The sequence below is a fragment of the Heptranchias perlo genome, chromosome 13 (assembly GCF_035084215.1).
Source record: "Heptranchias perlo isolate sHepPer1 chromosome 13, sHepPer1.hap1, whole genome shotgun sequence".
Classification (NCBI taxonomy): Eukaryota; Metazoa; Chordata; class Chondrichthyes; order Hexanchiformes; family Hexanchidae; genus Heptranchias; species Heptranchias perlo.
Window position 1 is genome coordinate 12231511 of NC_090337.1, and position 21821 is coordinate 12253331.

Sequence of the window (21821 nt, forward strand, 5' to 3'; positions counted from 1 at the left end):
ATCACTACCAGTTCATCTCACTACCAACTCATCTCACGACCGGTTCATCTCATTACCAGTTCATCTCACTCCCAACTCATCTCACTACCGGTTCATCTCACTACCAGTTCATCTCATTACCAACTCATCTCACTACCAGTTCATCTCATTACCAACTCATCTCACTACCGGTTCATCTCACTACCAACTCATCTCACTACCGGTTCATCTCACTACCGGTTCATCTCACTCCCAACTCATCTCACTCCCAACTCATCTCACGACCGGTTCATCTCATTACCGGTTCATCTCATTACCGGTTCATCTCACTACCAGCTCATCTCACTACCAACTCATCTCACGACCGGTTCATCTCACTACCGGTTCATCTCACTACCGGTTCATCTCATTACCGGTTCATCTCACTACCAGTTCATCTCACTACCAACTCATCTCACGACCGGTTCATCTCATTACCGGTTCATCTCACTACCGGTTCATCTCATTACCGGTTCATCTCACTACCAGTTCATCTCACTACCAACTCATCTCACGACCGGTTCATCTCATTACCAACTCATCTCACTACCAGTTCATCTCACTACCAACTCATCTCACGACCGGTTCATCTCATTACCAACTCATCTCACTACCGGTTCATCTCACTACCAACTCATCTCACGACCGGTTCATCTCATTACCGGTTCATCTCATTACCAACTCATCTCACTACCAGCTCATCTCACTACCAACTCATCTCACTACCAGTTCATCTCAGTACCAGCTCATCTCACTACCAGCTCATCTCACTACCAGTTCATCTCACTACCAGTTCATCTCACGACCGGTTCATCTCATTACCGGTTCATCTCACTACCGGTTCATCTCACTACCGGTTCATCTCACTATTTGCTCATCTCACTATCAGCTCATCTCAGTACCAATTCATTTCAGTACCAGTATATCTCAGTACCAGTATATCTCAATACCAGTATATCTCAGTACCAGTATATCTCAATACCAGTATATCTCAATACCAGCATATCTAAGTACCAGTATTTCTCAGCACCAACATATCTCACTAGCAGCTAACATCACTCCCAGTCAGGAATGGATATTAAAAACATTTATCCCACTAACTAGGGATGGAATTCTTAAGGCTTCCCACTTTGAAGTTTTAAATCTGTGTGTTTGCCAAGGTATTTGAGAGTGACAGCAGCCCTCACATTTCATGACAGGATGTTTAGTCCAGTTCAGAGAAAGGAGACAAGAAGGCTGGAGTGGGAAATGGAAATATCACATTGCCTAATAAGGGATCTTCTTCTGTTGTTTGGGTAGAGGAGGTTTATTGTTAAGAATGGATGGAAAAGTGTTCCATTCTCCAGTAGTGACAATCCTATCGCAATGATACCAAGCCCCCTGCTCTCCCCCACCCCCAGAATTAAGTGATTAAAATGCCACTGAGTGACGTGTGCATTGTTCTGTATATTATGCAACTGTGCAGAGTGTTTGAACTGGGTTCATGCTTACCATTTCCTTACAGGGTGAGATCCTCATCTCAGTCAAAGGGAGGTATAAGCAGAAACAAGCTTGTGGGTAATTTTAACCTAATCTGCCCGTTGGGAAACTGACAGGATCGGGTGGAGCGCCAGTTTTGCACCCCGTCTGACTTTACTCTCTATTGAAGTCAACAGAGAGCGATATTGGGCGGGGTGTGAAGCCAGTGCTCCAACCGATCCCGTGGCTTCCTGACGGGCGGGTTAGGTTAAAAATTGCCCCCCAAGGTGTTTTCCTTCAAGCTGCTCACTTGCGCCCCCTGGTGACTGCTTACAGATTTGGCAGAGGCCTGGCATCAGACCACTCACCGACTCTATCAAGCTGCTAATCTTGTTGGTGGTGGGGGGAATATAGGGGAAAATGGGGGAAAGGGTGATATTAGGGAAAATGGATAAAGGAAATTTTTTTTTAAAAAAAACAAAAGTCAAGTCAGGTTAATCAGGTCAGAATGAAAGGAAGGCTGCCTGCTTTGGCTTATCGAGTCCATTGTTATCCTGCACCTTTCATACTGGGACTGAGTGCGTGGTCAGGACAGCCGAACAAAAAAATTCCGAGAGCCACACTTCAACCAGAGAAGAGCTACACGCAGCTTACGAGACATCCCTTTCACTCAGCCTTTCACATCAGTTTTCAGTCTCACACAGGGCCGGCTGGTGTGGGAAGTCAAAATGTTAGGCTGATGCACTGACGGGGACTCTAATGCTGAGAGCGGTGTTAGAGGTTTTGTTCCAGGTGCAGGATGGAGAATGTGGAAGAGTGTTCCACTTTCCAGCACTAACATCCCTCGCAACATTGAGCCCGTTTCACACCGTCTAACTCTCAAATAGTCACTAATAAATGCGATAGGGAATTCAGGAGAAACTTCTTTACCCAAAAAATGACAAAAACGCGGAACAGAGTAGTTGAGGCAAATAGCATAGATGCATTTAAGGGGAAGCTAGATAAGCACACGAAGGAGAAAGGAATAGAAGGATATGCTGATGGGGGTAGATGAAGTAGGGAGGGAGGAGGCTCGCGTGGAGCATAAACACCGGCTTGGAGCTGTTGGATTCGGCCTGTTTCTGTGCTGTAGACTCAATGTAACTCACCTGCCACCCCCAAGAAAGTGGAGAAAATAAAAATGATTATAATAGTGACTGGATATCACATTGCGTTGTTCCAAAAATTTTTGTCACACGCCAGAGTGTTTGAATTCGGTTCAAGTGCATTATTTCCCCACAAGGTCAGTTCCCAGTCTCAGCCCGACTGTCAAAGTGAAGTGTGGTCACAGGCAACATGCTTCTCCACAGAGTATGAGGGAAACTAAGTTAGCCCCAAGCTTCTCTAACTCGCCTCCTAGTGGCTGCATCCAAGTTGCTGTTGTCAACCTGCTCATTCTGTGTCAGTCAAAGGTGGAGGAAGGGAACAAGGCCAGAGGGCATTTGTTTTTGCAAACAAATGCAAAAAGTTCATTTCTATTGTACTAACAAAAGCTTCTTCTTGTCTTACAATCAGGCACAAAAAGAACTTGCCGGCACTGCGAAACAGTTCAGCCAGAAAGGAGAGTCAGCGGTGAGTACAGGGCCTGATGAAGAAGCCACAGAGCACAACGTGAAACTGCCTCACAGTCAGCTATTGCCAGCGCTTCTTATTAAAACCCCAATTGTATCAAATAGGGAGATTAAAACTAAACTGAAACTAAAGTGATTAAACCAGGTCCAATAATACTAAAGAAAATTACGAGGAATATAGAAAGGGTGGTGAACAGTATCTCTTTTTGGGAATGGGCGTTACATTGGCCACTCTCCAGTCCTCCCACATAGAACCCTGAAATATAATTCCTAGGACCTCCACTAATTCTTGCCTAATTTCCCTCAGAATGCTTGGTCCCAGCACTTTGTTCTCCTTAGGCTTAATTAAATTCTCTCATACTTTCCTTTTATTTCTTATAATATCTTTCATCTCACTTTATCCAATTTTGGCTTACGTCCTCTCCAAATATCCTTCTTTTTTGTAATTACTGAAGTGAAGTGCTTATTAAGTATCCCTGCTGATTCCTGTTTATCCTCTACTAAATTACTATTCTCCCCTCTCATATTTAATAGTTCTCTTTTTACTGATACATTTGTAGAATACTTTACTGTTCTTTTTAATATTTTTGGAGATTCTTTCCTCATCCTTCCTCTTTGCTTCCATTATCTCTTACCTCCTTCCATATTTTCTCTGTTTCTCTTTTTTATTTTTATCAGACCTATAGGTCCCAAATGTCCTCTTCTTCAATTTTAGTTTGGAACAGGAGTGGGCCATTCAACCCCTCAAGCCTGTCCCGCCATTCAATTAGTTCATGGCTGATCTTTACCTCAACTCCAATGACCCGCCTTTGCTCCATATCCCTTGACAGCCTTAACTAACAAAAATCTATCAATCTCAGTCTTGAAAATTTCAATTGACCCCCAGCATCCACAGTCTTTTGTGGGGGGGGGGATTTTTCAGATTTCCATTGCCCTTGGGTGAAAAAAGTGCTTCCTGATTTCTCCTCAGCGAAGAAAATAACAATGGAAAACTCAGTGGGGAAGAGTTTTGTTTAAGGTACACTTCCATCATCACTAACAAGACCACCTTCCTTCCCTAGGATAAGCCACAAAATCTTACGAAACGTAACGGCGAGCACAAGTGGACGCAGTTTAGAGAAACTGTGGTAAGTACAGGTTCCCTAGGTCGAGGCACAGTGCAATTTCCCACATCCAGTAGTAGCAGGACCGGTTATCAAAATACTTTGTGTAAACTAAATGATTTAAAAACAGGGAGAGCTGACTTCAAATATAACTGTGTGTGCAAGCTTTCAAAATCTCAGACCAAAGGCAAACATTTCATGTCACACGTGTTAATCTTGATGAAGAAGAACTTGCATTTATATAGCATCTTTCAAGATGCTTTCATCCCAAAGCACTTTACAGCCAATGAAGTACTTTTTTGAAATGTAGTCACTTGTAATGTATGAAACCCGGCAGCCAATTTGCACGCAGCAAGGTTCCACAAACAGCAATGTGTTAATGACCAGATAATCTGTTTTTTTTAGTGATGTTGGTAGAGGGATAAATATTGGCCAGGATACTGGGGAGAACTCTCCTGCTCCTTTCTTCGAAATAGTGCTGTGGAATCTTTCCCATCCACCTGAGAGGGCAGACGGGCCTTTGGTTTAACGTCTCATCCAAAAGACGGCACCTCCGACAGTGCAGCACTCTCTCAGTACTGGTCTGGAATGTCAGCCAAGATTTTGTGCTCAAGTCTCTGGAGTGGGAGTTGAACCCACAGCCTTTTAACTCAGAGGCAAGAGTCCTACCACTAAGCCACAGCTGACACCTCCATCAGCTACCTTCCCATCAAGGTAGAGTATCCCTTAATGGGTCGGCCATTCCAGATAGCAACTCTCTCTCCTCTTGCAGTGACATTATCTGAGGTATTCACCAAACAATCTTGACCTAGTGAGGTGCTACCTGCAGGCAATACTCTAAACGGAGGCAGGTAGCTCTCCTCTGAAACTCATAGCTAACTTCAGACAGCGCTGTGTGTTGCTCACAGACAAGTCCTTGAAACAAAGCACAAAAAAAAAATCCTTTTAAGAGACAGCTGATAGAATTTCATTTGAAATTCACAATACTTGGCCTCGTTAGAAATTTCATATGAAAAGATATAACTTTATAGTTTGTGCCCTGCTTCTGCCACAGGTCCCTTAAAGGTCTATTCAAAATTTTCTAAGTTATAAGAGAGTACCAAACCAAACTTTTAGAGGGATAGACGTTAAAGATATCTTCAATTTATTTTGCAACTTATCTGATTTCTTAAGGGAAAGTTCGGCACAAAAGTTGTTTCAAAAGTAATAAAGTTAAACCCCAAGGGGCAACTATCTAAACTTACAACCTGCGTAATTCATTTTTGATCAACTGCTTCCCGTGGCATCATATTTTCAATGTTCCAGCAGCTCAGAGACCATTGAGCGTTTACTCATCAGATTGGACACGGGTGTAGAAAAGGTAACCGTGACAATGGGACAAGTTGCACAGGTTCAAGCCAGCAAAAGGCAAGTTTAGGACTGACGTCAGGAAATTATTTTTGAGTGATCAACAAATAGATTGGACTTCCAGGTAAAGTATCATTCATGGGAATCATTTTAGGTTGCATTTGGCCTGCAACTTTAGCATCATTTTGAAGCAGAGGAGGGGCCCCCGGTGGAGGTAGACTCTCGGGGTGGGGGGGAGGTGAAATCGGTCTCGAGCGGGAGCACAAAACAGGCGATAGCGAATCGGCGGCCCATTTTACACCCCGCCCGATTTCTTTTCCATTGAACTCAATGCTTAAAGAAAAACTTGCATTTATATAGCGCCTTTCACTACCTCAGGACGTCCCCAAGCGCTTTACACCCAGTGAAGTACTTTTAAAGTGTAGTCACTGTTGTAATGTAGGAAACGGGGCAGCCAATTTGCACACAGCAAGGCCCCACAAACAGCAATGTGATAATGACCAGATCATTAGTTTTTAGGTTTTGGTTGAGGGATAAATATCAGCCAGGACACCAGGTAGAACTCCCCTGCTCTTCTCCAACAGTGCAGCACTCCCTCAATACTGCACTGGAGTGTCAGCCTAGAATGTGTGATCAAGTCTCTGGAGTGGGACTCACACCCACAACCTTCTAACTCAGAGGCAAGACTGCTACCCATTGAGCCAATGGAGTGTAACTCCAGTTAGCTGTCGCACCTGTGCAAAAAGTGCTTAAGACATGTCCTAGACTTCCTGAGTGCTACTTATAACTTCTCTCCAACCCCACTCTCTAACCAGTTAACATTTTAATGATTGGGAAGTGAACTCCGCACATGCCTGCAAGCCTGCACGCACAAAGCTCCCACCTGCCCAGGTAAAATGGCATTTCAAGCTGGAACTGATGCTTCATCTACTGGTCCCAGTCTAAATGCACCATAAGAAACAGTTGGATGCTGCAATGGGTGGGTGGTAAGGTCTCCCTGCATGGATGAGCTGGGATGTGTTGATTGGCCGTCCTTAGGCTTGTCTATCTTGTGATCTCTACTTCTACCTTTAATGGTCCTATCTTCAATGAGGATGCTGAATAACCATTTATAACTTTGTTTGACTTTCCTTCTCCCTTTGTAGGTTCTTCCATGCTGCATATTCCTTGACTGAAGGAACAATGCGTAGCTGACCTACTCAATACTGGTCTGTAACCAGCAGTTTTCAGAGGACGGTCCAGAGTGACTCAATCTCCAACTTTTCCCCCTCTCTCCCTGTCGGCGGCCTGGTCTATGATCAGTATCTCCCTCCAAATAAAACAGGAGTTCCTCCCATGAATGCTACAGCCTTATTTATTTAGAGTGAAAAAGGAGAAACTGTTTTCAATGGAAGGAGGGTTGGTAACCAGAGGACACAGATCTAAGATAATTGGCAAACGAACCAGGAAAAAGTTGAAGAGAATGTTTTTTTATGCAGCGAATTGTTATGATCTGGAATGCTCTGCCTGAAAGGGAGGTGGAAGCAGATTCAATAGTAACTTTCAAAAGGGAATTGGATAAATACTTGAAAAGAAAAAAATTGCAGGGCTTTGGGGAAAAAGCATGGGAGTGGAACTAATTGGATAGCTCTTTCAAAGAGCCGGCAAAGGCACGATGGGCCAAATGGCCTCCTGTGATCCATGATTCTACGATCCAGGTTCCTAGCACTCTGCAGTACAGACCGGCAGAGTTCCAATGCACTGCATTATCCTTACTGTGCTGCATGTGTTTCAGCTTGTTACGGAATTCAATACTCTGTCTAAGAATCATGATTTACTACTGTGATTTATTCTGTAGGTATCAATCGGATTTGATTTGTGTCAATTTTGTGGTAAAAACTTAAAGCCCTTACCTACACCCAAACAACTGAGTATAGAAACACCTGAAACGGTGAGTACAATTGGTCTTATGGTCTTCCCTCTCCCCCCCCTTTTTTATTTATTTCCCCCAGACCGCCGATTTTTACTCTGCTGACTGCAATCATTCAGGTGTAATATATCATGGACCCTGGCAGCCCTCCAACATTGAACCCAAATAGCCATTCTCCGTACGTGAGCCTATACAGCGAGTGCCGGCAGGTGAACTGACCCTTGTACTTGCCGTTGTCACCTCCAAAATTGACTCCTTCAATGCTCTCCTGGCCGCCTACTGTTCTCCACCTCCATAAACTTCAGCTTGCTGGCCTCCCATTTTCCACCTCTATAAATTTCAACTCATCTGAAATTCAGATGCCCATATCCTATCCCTCGCCAGGTCCGCTCACCCAACACCACCATCCTCACTGGCCTACATTGGCTCCTGGTCATTCTCAGCTTTGTATTTGAATCTTGCCTTTCCCTAGCTCTGTAACCATCCCTTGCCCTACAGCTCTCCCAAACCCTCCATTCCTCTGGCTCCAGCTCTTATGCATCTCCTTCCCTGCTTTTGCCCCACCCTTAGTTTCCATTCGCCGGAATTCCCTCCCTAAACCCCCCCACCGCTCCACCACTCTCTCCTCCTTTAAAGCCCTCCGTAAAATCCACCTCCTTGACCAAGCTTTTGGTCAATTCCCCACATCCCCCCCAATCTCTCCATCCTTCTTCAGCTCAGCATCCAATTTTCTTCTTGCCTCTGTGAAGCGCTTAACCCATTCAACTGAGTTTCAGAACAAGCAGGTAGCCTTATCAAGGTATCTGCCAGTACCAGTCTTGAGCTGACCCACAGGAGAAACATGGAAGTTTTCATGGGTGACTCACTCTCTGAGGTTTAATAAGAACATAAGAAATAGGAGCAGGAGTTGGCCAATCGGCCCTTTGAGCCTGCTCCGCCATTCAACAAGATCATGGCTGATCTGATCCTAACCTCAAATCTAAATTCATGTCCAATTTCCTGTTTGCCCTGTTGGGGAAATCCTGCCTATCACCGAGTGCTTGCCCTTTCATGATATGGCTCCGAGCTAGAAATTACCATGCGGAACCCATGCGAATGAAATCACGGTCCTGCCACTCCAGCCTGACAATGTGTTACAGAATAATGTGACAGCTTGGATTTGTGAGTTTTTTTTGTAAATACAACACTATATCTAATACGTGGTGAAGCTTTTAATGGGGTGTGATTTTTTTTTTTGCAGCTCTTTTGCTGTAAGCAGTATCAGGACTTGTTTGAGTTCCTCATGAGAGAAGAAGAGCTCATAAGATTGAAATCTGGTTTGGAAATAATCGACATCGCACCTCATCTTCCGTATAGCAGTTTACTCGAAAGGGAACAAGCCAAGGAGAGAGCAGCAATGAAGTAATTTGCTGTTTCTGTTTTGTTTCAATTTAGCTTTGGGTACAAACTACTTGCAGCTCAGCTTGGAGCTGTGTCCTTTATTAGCATTGGTATAACACCCTGTCATTAAAACACAGAATAATCCAGCTGATCACATGATTGGCTGCAGCCAATTAGATTGCTAGAAAGTGACACGACTAGAATGGCTACAATTGGCCAATGAATTTGCTCAAAAGGGTCACGTACCCGTCTTTTTTTTACTTTTATATATGAAGACTAGTCGATCTCCCGTGGTTTTGCACACAGTGATTCAGGAACTAATGTAGTCTACAGGTGAGGCAGGGGTTAGAGGGCAGGGGAATAATTGGATCAGAGTGTGCAGACGTAATTTTTTTTTTATTCGTTCATGGGATGTGGGCATCGCTGGCGAGGCCAGCATTTATTGCCCATCCCTAATTGCCCTTGAGGTGGTGGTGGTGAGCCGCCTTCTTGAACCGCTGCAGTCCATGTGTTGAAGGTTCTCCCACAGTGCTGTTAGGAAGGGAGTTCCAGGATCTTGACCCAGCGACAACGAAGGAACGGCGATATATTTCCGAGTCAGGATGGTTTGTGACTTGGAGGGGAATGTGCAGGTGGTGATGCTCTCATGTGCCTGCTGCTCTTGTCCTTCTAAGTTGGAGAGGTCGCGGGTTTGGGAGGTGCTGTCAAAGAAGCCTTGGTGAGTTGCTGCAGTGCATCCTGTGGATGGTACACACTGCAGCCACAGTGCGCCAGTGGTGAAGGGAGTGAATGTTTAGGGTGGTGGATGGGGTGCCAATCAAGCGGGCTGCTTTGTCCTGGATGGTGTCAAGCTTCTTGAGTGTTGTTGGAGCTGCATTCATCCAGGCAAGTGGAGCGTATTCCATCACACTCCTGACTTGTGCCTTGTAGATGGTGGAAAGGCTTTGGGGAGTCAGGAGGTGAGTCAGTCCCCGCAGCCTTTGATCTACTCTTGTAGCCATAGTATTTATGTGGCTGATCCAGTTTAGTTTCTGATCAATGATGACCCCCAGGATGTTGATGGTGGGAGATTCGGCGATGGTAATGCCGTTGAATGTCATGGGAAGGTGGTTAGACCCTCTCTTGTTGGAGATGATCATTGCCTGGCACTTGTCTGGCGCGAATGTTACTTGCCATTTATCAGCTCAAGCCTGGATGTTGTCCAGGTCTTGCTGCATGCGGGCACGGACTGCTTCATTATCTGAGAGGTTATGAATGGAACTGAAGACTGTGCAATCATTAGCGAACATCCCCACTTCTGACCTTCAGTCCCCATTTTAATGTCATACATTCTGTCCTTAGTTTTGTACAATACTTTGATTTTATATTATTACTTATCGTTAAATAATAAAGCTTACAGCAATTTGGGAAGCAGAGATGTAAAGTTGTTTGGAGCATAGAAGTTTCTCTGGAGTAGAGGCTGAGGACCTGGGAGATGCAAAACTGTGGCGCTACAGCGCCACCACCCGTGGGAGGTATAATTACAGCGTGACAAGTTTACATTGGCCGTTTCCGTTATAAATGTGGAATGTGGAAACGTTGATGCAAAAACGCGATAACTGGAAGTGAGGTTTAAACAGGAAGTACGTGCAGACACAAGATTTGTAATATTAAGATGTTACTAATATCTGCTCAAGTAGCAAATGTTTTGCCTCCAAAAAACTTTTATCAATTTCATTGATACCCAAATTAGCTAATGTGGCTTTGTATCTTTTTGTTACGTAACTTAGAGTAATTCAAGCTTCTAAAAATAATGCTACTTTGCAAAAAAACACTGCTTCTATGTTTAGTTCATCTACACAGTGAGGACAAGTTTCAAAGCCAATGTTTCCCTTGCTCAGCACAGCTTTGAAAGCACCAGTTCGCTCTTCAAGGCACATAAGCTTTTGTTTTCCTTTGCTAGGTTACGTGACAGAGCACTGGAAAAATATCTCAAATCAACAAAAGAAGGTCAAAGCAGATTTACTGGCGGTAAGTTTGCTTTGTGTGGTTCCGATTTTCATTTTACTATTCCTCGTGCGGTTCAAATGTTTCATTTTGTTTGTATTTTTTTTTACTTTGTGCCTCCGATGAGCTAAACAGCCCAGTCGTTTATCGGTTGCTGCTGAATCCACACTGCAGTGTAAATGGGACTCCTGGGAGTCCCAGGATATTGAGGACCATTTTCAGTAGAACCGGCAATATATGGGCACATTCCTAGAGCCACATGCGCTCCTGGAACCGAACCTCGTTACTTGGGAATGGGAGCTGAAGTTAGGAATATAACACTCCAGGAGCGCAACCTCGCTGAATTTGCCTTATAAGATGGCGCTTCCACAATTTGGTGCTTCCAATGGGAACAGTGACTCGCAGGGAGGGAATCTCAGGGGGTCATGAGCGTGCAGCCCACAATTTTCCACCCATGGAAATCATGAGCTGTACACCCAAGTTGCACTTCCCGTGAGGGCTGCTTCTCACTGGGAGTGCCAGATTATGGGATCACTCCTGTAGAATAATGATCTTTGACTGTTGGGAGTAGAAATGAGTTAATTGCATGTTGTGTACTTCAAACGTTGGCAACTCTGAATGGTCTCTAAATGTCAAATTTCTTATCTCTTTCTGTTTCTCCCCTCCCCTCCACCATCTTAAATCAAGCAGCAAGAAAACTCACTACAATTACTTTTCAGTTATCAACTTCGTTGGATTTTGTAACTTTAAAAGATCCAGAATTGAAAGATGATGAATGGGATAATATTTTTACAGAACTAGGGGGTGATACATTCAGTTGGCACAAGGTATGTGTAGATACGTTTTTTTCAACTTTAATATGTTAATATGTTTATTGAGACTAAGGAGAGACTTGATAGAAGTTTTCAAGACAATGAAGCAGTTCTATAATTCCATCACACATGCATTTCCAAAGCCAGCGTAGAGTAAAGACCAGGAAAACTCAAGTAAATAGGCAAGTCATATAGAATTTCTTTAGTGAAAGGATTGAGGGTAACGTGGAACAAATTGCCAGGGACGGGTTCAAGGTTTCAAAAATTGAAAATGACAACTTCCTGCAACTGAAGGGTTTGATGGTTATTAAATGTTGTAAATGATTTAGAAATGTCTCACAGGAAAGATAGGGGACAATAAGACTGGCAGGATGGTCTTCTGCCTGAAGTTCATTACTATGTGACATGGGGCCTGAAATTATGCTGTGAAATGCTAACCTGCAAACGCTTATCGTGCTTGTCTGAAATTCCTCCCCCTGCCAAATTTAGTGGAGCGTTAAACTCTTCAAAATAAATGGGTTAACACCTTCACCGGAATAGCAGGAGATGCATTTCAGACGAGCCCGTGGAGCGCTCATACGTCACTATCCCTCTGTGTAATTTCAGGGCGACTGTATAGAATGAAAACTTTCACCATTGTTTCATGTTAACCCTTTTGTAAAGGATCTTCAGTCCTCTTTCCTGGTGAAGTACTACAGGAACGGGAACAAGTTTCTTACGACATTTCCAGACAGAACAGCTCAGATATTGTATCCTTTGTGCAAAGTGCTGAACTTGAATGTTATTGGATGCGGGCTGCACTTCATTAGGAACATAGATGTACAATAGTCCCCTCCACCTGATCTGACACATTCATATTTAATTTCCTCAGGCAGTGCCCTGGTAAGATAAAAACTTAGAAAAAAATTCTTTGTGCACTATATTGATGCAGTTGTTAACTTGTTTATTTTAAACAGATATTTCTCCCCTCCTCCCTGAGGACACTGGGGGTGAAAATGGTCCATACCAGTAGCGAGAAACAGGCTCAGAGCAAATCGACAGCCTGTTTTACACCGCGCCTGTTTTACACCGCGCCCGATTAACACCGCCTCTGTTTAACACCGCCTCTGTTTAACACCGCGCCGGATAAACACCGCGCCGGATAAACACCGCGCCGGATAAACACCGCGCCGGATAAACACCGCGCCGGATAAACACCGCGCCGGATAAACACCGCGCCGGATAAACACCGCGCCGGATAAACACCGCGCCGGATAAACACCGCGCCGGATAAACACCGCGCCGGATAAACACCGCGCCGGATAAACACCGCGCCGGATAAACACCGCGCCGGATAAACACCGCGCCGGATAAACACCGCGCCGGATAAACACCGCGCCGGATAAACACCGCGCCGGATAAACACCGCGCCGGATAAACACCGCGCCGGATAAACACCGCGCCGGATAAACACCGCGCCGGATAAACACCGCGCCGGATAAACACCGCGCCGGATAAACACCGCGCCGGATTTACACCGCGCCCGATTAACACCGCGCCCGTTTTACACCGCGCCCGTTTTACACCCTGCCCGATTAACACCGAGCCCGATTAACACCGCATCTGTTTTACACCCTGCCTGTTATATGCTGCGCCCGATTTTCTTTCCACTGACTTCAATCGAAAATGAAATTGTGCATGGTGTAAAACAGGCAGCCGCTTCTCTATTGGCGAAGACCAATTTCACCCCCACTGACTCATGCCAGGAGGAACGATTCCACGAGTAGCTGCCACCCTCCAATGTCCAATTGCTTCTGCTCACCGGAGCCTCTGGACACAGACAGCAGGCTACTTGGGTATTCAAGGAGCACAGCATAAGCCCAAACCTGTTCTCAACCACCATCTACAGACGCACACTTTCCAGCAAGACCCACTAGTCGGCAGTCAGAAGTGGGAACCCTGGCTGTTTTGCCCCCTCCTCAGCCACGGACCCTGATCGTAGCTCCACTACTGCTGTCCTGGCTGACAGCAGCTGGCAGACCCCAGATTGAGGATCAAACTGGGGACCTTCCTGGTCTGTATGGCTCTATACCATACAAGGCAGTGTATTCACCCACTAACCCTTTCAGAGAGTGCCATTTCTTTGTTTCAGAATGAAAATGGTGTTTGTTGCCTTAAAGTTTGAATCCAAAAATTATACTTAATATATCAAAAGCAAAATACTGCGGATGCTGGAAATCTGAAATAAAAACAGAAAATGCTGGAAACACTCAGCAGGTCAGGCAGCATCTGTGGAGAGAGAAACAGAGTTAACATTTCAGGTCGATGACCTATCGTCAGTTTTGGAAGAAGTAAAGATTTAACAGTTTTTAAGCAAGTATAGAGGCAGGGAAAGGTCGGGGGGGGTGGGGGATAGCGATGGGAGGAACAAACAAAAGGCAAGATTTGTGACAGGGTGGAGAGCAGGAGTGATTAGATGACAAAATTATACTGCACGCTTAGGTTGTCCCAATATGGCACATACAAATTTGCTTTGTTTCCTTGACAACATAAGTTACCCCTCTGGAAATTTGGCAATCCTGATTTTCACTGACCAGCAGAAGAAAATCACCTGCATAGTGCAGGAGGACAGAGCTACTGACCCAGCAATCCAAGCAGTATTTGGCTCTTATGGGAGGTGCACCTGCTATTATCCAAATGGCGTGGTCTGGTAGGCCACTTTATCTTTATGATTAGACAGCACTCAAAATCTGATCCTTTCCAAAGATGGACACAATCTTCGATTAGTTATCAGTTCTAGATGAGGTGACATGTCGCTGCACATAGTTTAAAACACCACTCTGATAGAACAGTTGGTTCAACCGATTGTTGTAAATGAGATTTCAAACTATTGATGGTTTATAATTCAGATTTATCTTTTTTCTAAATAAAAATCTATATTATGTTTCCAAAGCAATTGATGATCATGTGGACCTGTGTGCTTTTCGCCGTGGTAAATATATGATCTATAACTCTTCTTTCCATCATTCCACCCATCTCTTTCATGCTCACCAACAAACTCCCTGCAACCACCTACTTTCCTTGTCTTTTGTCCACTAACCTTTCACCTTTCCCCATCAGACTCTCACTTTACCACCCACTCACCACCGCTAACCTCTTTCCCGCTCACTGCCGCCAACCTCTCTTTACCCGTGCGGTTTCTTTCCTGCTCCTCTCTCCCTTGATGATTTATACTTCCCCGTCACTAGGAACATAGGGACAGGAGTAGGCCATTCAGCCCCCCTCGAGCCCGTTCCACTATTCAGTTGGCTGATCTGTATCTTAACTCCATCTACCCGCCTTGGTTCCATAACCCTTAATACTTTTGCCTAACAAAAATCTATCAATCTCAGTTTTGAAATTTTCAATTGGCCCGCCAGCCTCCATTGCTTTTTGAGGGGAGAGAGTTCCAGATTTCCACCACCCTTTGTATGAAGAAAATCATTGAATCCAACTCCCCAACACATTAAACTTCACACAATAAATTCCAAAATTATCCCAGCCTGCTATGGTAACAAATATTCCATTTAAACACTATGGCCCAAATTTATTTTCTGGCTATGGGGAAGCAAGTAAAATTCAGCATGTGAACAAAACGGAAGGTAAAATATATAGTACTAAGTAGTATATTATAGATTAGTACTATAATACTAATCTTCTAGTGTAATTTCCATCCCCATGTTAATTTCTCCCACCCAGCCCCTTGTTCCTATCCCTCATTCACTCCAGTAATTTATCAATTACAACAACAGTCCAGTAACTTGTAAGTAAAGGTTGTAAAGAAATTTACAAATTGTTCAATTAGCTCAGCCTACCCCTCATAAGACCAATGCGCCAGGTGCAGCCCTGGGGATTAGGGGCTCCCAGTATTAGGGGCTCAAGCTTCCCTGGCTTGGTTGGGGACCCAGAGTAAGACTGGCAGCTGATACACTGAGAGAGATGATGTGCACCATCTTCCAGATGAGTGAAAGTGGGTCCCATTGGTAGGGTCCAGGTCAGAGAAGCAGCATGGACTCCTGTGGAGTTTTTTTAAACGAATCAAATTTAGATTGGCTCCCTTATATAAGGAGCCAAGGGGGTGCACAATGGCAGCCTGTGGTGGTGGTGGTGGTGGTGGGGGTGCTCGGGGCAGATCCCCCCCATCTCCCACCCCCGACGGCGGACAGGCACCAGATTCTCCAGCTGCATGGGGTAGGCAGGGACCAGAGATGTGTCCGTAGTGCCACAGGCACTCACAGGCCCCATGCTAGTTAGGTGCCCTCCCACCAACTCCGCAAACTCCGACAAGCTCATCGCTGGAGGGCAACCGGTGGGTGTGATGCCAGCGGAACGGCCAGGATGGTGGCCTGTGGATTTTCAGGGCCCTTATATTCTGGTCTACCATGAGCAGTGGCACAGATGGTCCGCTAGTATAATGAATATCTGTGGCGTTATGACATGTCCACACGCCTGTTGAATGTAACAACCCCCTGTACCATCTTGTTTTATACACAGGGTAAATATTAATGCTTTGGGCGGCCACTATTCGGATAAGCATGGCACCCGAGTGAAGCGATGGTGCTGGAGAGACCGGTTGTCCCCTCTTATCTTCATACCTTTTAAGCCAATTTTCATATCATTAAATGAAAACATTGGTGTCAGGATTATAGAGCAAGAACGGATTTTTGTTACTTTTCTGGCTATGGGGAAGCAAGCAAAATTCAAAGTGGGAACAAAACTGAAGGTAAAATATTCAACACATTTAATCGTCTTGTATAATTTTGGTCCCCATGTTTATTTCTCCCAGTCCCTTATTCCAAACCCTCATTCATAATTTGATAATTGCAGCAACAGTCCAGTGACTTGGTAGTAATGGTTGTAAAGAAATTTACAAATTATTCAATTAACTCATAAGGGGTGATTCCGCAATCCAGTGCTTCCGACAGGGAGCGTCACCTGCAGGGAGCACATCTCAGGAAATCCCAGTTGTCCACCACACGATCTGCCACTCGTTGATTTTGGCGGATGGAAAGTCACAGGGGTGCCACACCACAGGGTGTCTGAATAGAGAAGGTTGCTCAGGTTCAATTTAAGATAATTGGCAAAAGAATCAGAGGGGAGATGAGGAGAATTTTTTTTTTACGCAGCGAGTTGTTATGATCTGGAATGTGTTGCCTGAAAGGGCGGTGGAAGCAGACTCAATAGTAACTTTCAAGAGGGAATTGGATAAATACTTGAAAAGGAAAAATTTGCATGGCTATAGGGAAAGAGCGGGGTGGTGGGACTAATTGGCTTGCTCTTCCAAAGAGCTGGCACAGGCACGATGGGCCGAACATCCTCCTCCTGCGCTGTATGATTCTATGAATTCTCAGTCTGTACTGAATTGGCTGATTTCAGCTATGGCACCAGTTAGAGAAGCTACAAGTGGCCTCAGCTCCTCTGGATGAGGGGGTTCCCACTCCTTATCACTATCCAGCAACCCTGGCTGGCATGTGAACTGTAATGGTGGTTGAGGGACAACAGGATCAGCCTTGGTTGCGATCGATGCCTACCCCCAACTTGCAGTTGAATAATCCATCAACATTATCAAGCTTCACACATAAAAATGGGCACTTGGGCAAAGAGATCTGCCGGCACCTTATCCCAGCAAGAGGCAGATCCGTCAGGAGACGAAAGGGGGAAAAAAATTTGAATATTCTTTTCCTAAAAAGAGGTTGTAGGTCGATCCCCAGGAGCAGCAGGCCTCAGCCACATCGGCACATGAAGAAGTGGGGGGGGAAAATCGCAACAGGAAGAAAATACATAAACCAAAGAAAATGGGGTAGATTTCCAACTTGCTGCCCGGGCGTGAAACAGGCGTTGCGGATCAGCCACCCGTAATAGAAACCGTCCTATTGATTTCAATGGAAAGAAATATGGGTGGTTTCTATAACGGGCAGCCAACCCATCCACAAGCTGAAAATCTACCCCCTGCCATTTTAAGCAAAAGTGAAACAGAGTTAAGATCCTCAACTTTTACAATCATCTTAGTCTGCTTGTTCCATTGATTGAATTTTACCTTTTCCCCCCCCCCCCCCCCCCCAACAGTTACATCAAGCATCAAAGCAATTCCTGACAAACTCTTGGATAACAGAGGACGACCTCCTCCTTCAGGCCAGCCGGATAAAAGTCCAAACAATAATCAACAAATTGTGCATTGCCCTGAACTTTCCAAGCAACGACCCAGAGAAAATGGCACTTCCACTTTATCTTGTGTCCCAACAACAAAGGCTCTCCCAACTCTATGCGAATGTTAAAATGGAAGAAAGCGTTGAGGTGGAAAAAGTCGCCTGAAGGACTGAAAAGAAATTGCATTTAGCTGAGTGCAATTTCTATATATCTGTGTGTGTGTGTATGTGTATGGGGATGGGCGGGGGGTGGAATTGGTGGTTTATACATACAGGAAATAAGCTATTGAATTTTGATTTGAACTAAAGGAATTTCACAATGAAAATATACTCAAGAAACTCTCCCAGTGTTGGACCTATGCGCGTAACACTGGCTCAAGTAAGAAGACTTCAGCTTTGGTTCGAAGCCTTACGCTAGCCTCTCTTTCCAAGTCAGGTCCACAACAGTTTTTGATTTTACCGGAGTGGACCTGTACCAGCGGCCACTGAATGAAAAGTGTAGCAGGAGGATGGGAGTGGTAAATCCAAGTGTCCATCTCTTCCCACTATAAGGTGAAAGAGCGTGGTCTTAGATCAGTGTCCCATCTTGTTTGCTGTTATTCTATTGTCTACTAGGTGAAAGTCTTTATGTGCCCAAATTTATTATTCAAACTATTTTTAGATCAATGTGTTAATCTAATGCTAATGTTTGTCAGTTTAAAACAAAATATAATAAAATTCAGAATCTTTCTAAAGTTTATTATAAAAATGTTCTGTTTGTAGTATTCCACCTTCTGCCTCAGAGTATCATCAAACAGAAGGCACTGAGGGAAGGGAAGGGTTTCCCAAAATGCAGGAGAAAAATTGCCAGCAGTATCACACACTGGTCATTTACTAATGGCTGGATTAATACTACCATCAGCAGAGAATGAATTGCATGATAGGAGAGATGAAGTTGGGGAGTAAATAAAATATTTCTAAAAATGATGAGAAAGGTATCTGAGGGTTGAATTAAAGGTGTATAAAAGTGCCATGCTCATACTAACCATCAATTATTTCAATTCCAGTCAGTCAGGTGTTTAATTGTTTGTACATTTACACTGTAAATGTCATCAGATCCCCTCGTCAGCATCTGCCTTGGCCTTACACTTACTATTAAGTACTGGTTCCCTCCCTCCACCTTCCACCTCCGAAAATGTTCTTCCTTCCTCCTAAAAGCTAAAATACTCAAACCAGGGTACAGTTATTGTGCACTTGGCGCTCTCTCTTATCTCACCTAAATGACCAAACTTCATAGGTTTAGTCTGGACAGTGGCTGTCACTAGCTATTTAACCGAGGCGGCCATCACAGCTGACCTACCGACGTGCCCAAACAACATCCTGGTTGCAACCAATTAACTTAGCATGTTGGACAGTGCATTTACCAATTAAGACATTATAGGAGCCTCATACAAAATTAGTGTTCATTCAGCAGAGCAAGAGTTAATTTTGCTCGTTGGACACTTTCACAGCAACAGCTACATATAAGTTGTAATGGCTCCTGTATCATATGTGTATTTTTATGAATGAAGTTCAGTTTTAGCTGTTTCAAGGTTACTAGATTAGGATGGGTCAGCATTTCCTCACGGAGGAATTATGTTTCCGACCCCTTCAATGGAATTCACTTTTGTTTTCACGTGCAACTTGACACTGGCATAGTTGGACAAAGCTCCACGTTTCTTCCAGGACACTTGAAAATGTTCTGAAAGTTTACTCTGATATTCCTCGTGTAAAATTCATAGATCAGAGGTTTGAGGTGGGTGTTGGTTGCTCCAAGGAAAAACAGCGGTTTCTTCAGAAGGTTGCGGAACTCTTGCAGATCCCTTTAATTATCCCTGTGACATAGGACAAGGTCAAACAGGCAATCACAATGGGAGCAGTCAGCACAGCTTTAAAGCAAAAGCAAAAATTGTTAGGTTTGTATATAGGACACAAAAATGCATTTTTTTTTTTTTTGGTGAAATATTGTGTCCCTGAATGGAGATCCCTTGTATGTGTTCAGGTAGATGTAAAAGATCTCATGGCACTATTCAAAAAGCAGGATGTTCTCTCAGTCCCCGGCCAACATTCCCCCCACAACCAACACCACCAAAAGAAAGAAGTTGGCTGATCACTCATCTCATTTGCTGTTTGTGGAACCTTGCTGGGCACAACTGTATTTGCATACACGATGTATTTGCATACACGATGAAGTGACTACTTTTCAAAAAGAACTCATTGGTTGCGAAGTGCTTTTTGACATCCTGAGGACATAATAAGGTGCTGTATAAATGCAATTTCTTCCTTCTTTTATAATAGAACATAAGAACATAAGAAATAGGAGCAGGAGTAGGCCATACGGCCCCTCGAGCCTGCTCCGTCATTCAATAAGATTACGGCTGATCTTTGACCTCAACTCCACTTTCCCGCCCGATCCCCATATCCCTTGATTCCTCTAGAGTCCAAAAATCTATCGATCTCAGTCTTGAATATACTCAATGACTGAGCATCCACAGGCCTCTGGGATAGAGAATTCCAAAGATTCACAACCCTCTGAGTGAAGAAATTCCTCCTCACCTCAGTCCTAAATGGCCGACTGCATATTAGTGCGCGTTTAACTCAGATCATAGGATGGCACCCATGTACTGCTTCACTGCACTTGTATTGCTAAATCTAACTCCCTTATCCCGATAGCAGAATGCGCTCCGCCTGATATTCAACTGAACAAAGCAACTCTCCCCAGGACCAAGTGGAGGTAAATCAGGGCCACAGAAGAGGGCAGAAAAATGATGCAGCAAATAACAGATTTTCCCCTTTGGTCGCGAAGGGCAGCCGGCAGAAACCGGTGTAGTTGTCGAGGCGCAAGGCAGGGACCACCAATGGGAGACGTCCCATGAAGAAGCATCAGCATCAGGATCACCTGAGTGATGGACATCAGCTTGCGGTGGTATAAGGTCAGGCTAACGGCCAAGTACCTATCGAAGGAAATGAGAATGAGGGTGAGCATTGAGCAGGTGCAAGGAGTGATGGCCAGGGAAATCCTCAGCAGACAGATTTTTATCAAAGTCATCAGCCAGGACATCATCCAGAGTCTCCACAATGCACATCACCCCGACCAATAGTTCAGGATGACTGACCCTTTCTTCATTATCAGGTGTAGGACCTGGATCACCAATATATTAGTGACAGGGATCAATAAACTCAAAAGCGAATGAAGGATTGCGTAAACCACAGTGATCATCTTCTCTGTAAATAGTAAATAAAGGACAATCCTTGAAAGTTTGGCATTTAGTTTAATGCTGTTGGAGAGCTCAGCTAGGTTCAAGTTGGGGTTCTGTTTATTATAAGAGTGACCTGTGATCAGGTTATTGCAGATCATCTGGTCCAGTGATTTGTCAATTTCAAAACAGCTTCCTCCAATATTATCCAAGGGAACTGGATAAGTACTTGAAGGAAAAAATTTGCAAGGCAACAGGGAGAGGTTCTAGCTGGATTACTCTTGCATAGAGCTGGTGTGGACTCGATGGGCCGAATGGCCTCCTTTCGTGCTGCAACCTTTCTATGATTCTATATCCTCAGCACCACTGCAAACCTTACCTGTTATTGTGTGTTACGCACTGACTCAATCTTGATTCATGACATTGTATTTCATCCAAATGTTATAAGATAAATGATGGGAAATTAGCAATAGATTCCAAACATTGCTTTATTCCCTTTTTAAAACAAGTCTCCTTTAATTTTATCACGGGATATGGGGATAGGGCAGGAAAGTGGAGTTGAGAGATCAGCCATGATCTTATTGAATGGCGAAGCAGGCTCGAGGGGCCGTGCGGCCTACTCCTGCTCCTATTTTTTATGTTCTTATGTTCAGCTCATAATGTAAGTACCATTAAAAGTAATAGAGTTTATGAGTAGGTCAAATGATCCATAAGGAGCCCAGTACAATCTGCCAATCAGACAACATTACGAGGAGTGTGTGCTGCTCTATAGTTAATGCGCTGGAATTAGGGTTGGAGTCGATTATTTTCACAGATCTG

At 44.3% G+C, this 21821-nt stretch overlaps 1 protein-coding gene across 5 annotated transcripts in view; it reads left to right on the forward strand.

Moving 5' to 3' along the window:
- LOC137331281 (glutamate-rich protein 6-like) overlaps positions 1–20088 on the forward strand; it is a 43711-nt gene extending 23623 nt beyond the window's left edge. The window contains exons 8-17 of one of the 5 annotated variants that reach the window (XM_067994983.1): positions 3031–3087; positions 4148–4213; positions 7374–7466; positions 8686–8846; positions 10768–10835; positions 11502–11638; positions 12287–12372; positions 14157–14312; positions 16136–16364; positions 17708–20088. In XM_067994983.1, coding sequence (XP_067851084.1) covers positions 3031–3087; positions 4148–4213; positions 7374–7466; positions 8686–8846; positions 10768–10835; positions 11502–11638; positions 12287–12372; positions 14157–14312; positions 16136–16364; positions 17708–17953 — 1299 coding nt within the window. In that variant the 3' untranslated portion in view covers positions 17954–20088. Of the gene's footprint in view, positions 1–3030; positions 3088–4147; positions 4214–7373; positions 7467–8685; positions 8847–10767; positions 10836–11501; positions 11639–12229; positions 12506–14156; positions 14595–16135; positions 16365–17707 lie in introns of those variants that run through there. The other 4 variants (XR_010965416.1, XR_010965417.1, XM_067994985.1 and 1 more) reach the window with 4 other exon arrangements.
- Positions 20089–21821: the final 1733 nt, after the last annotated feature.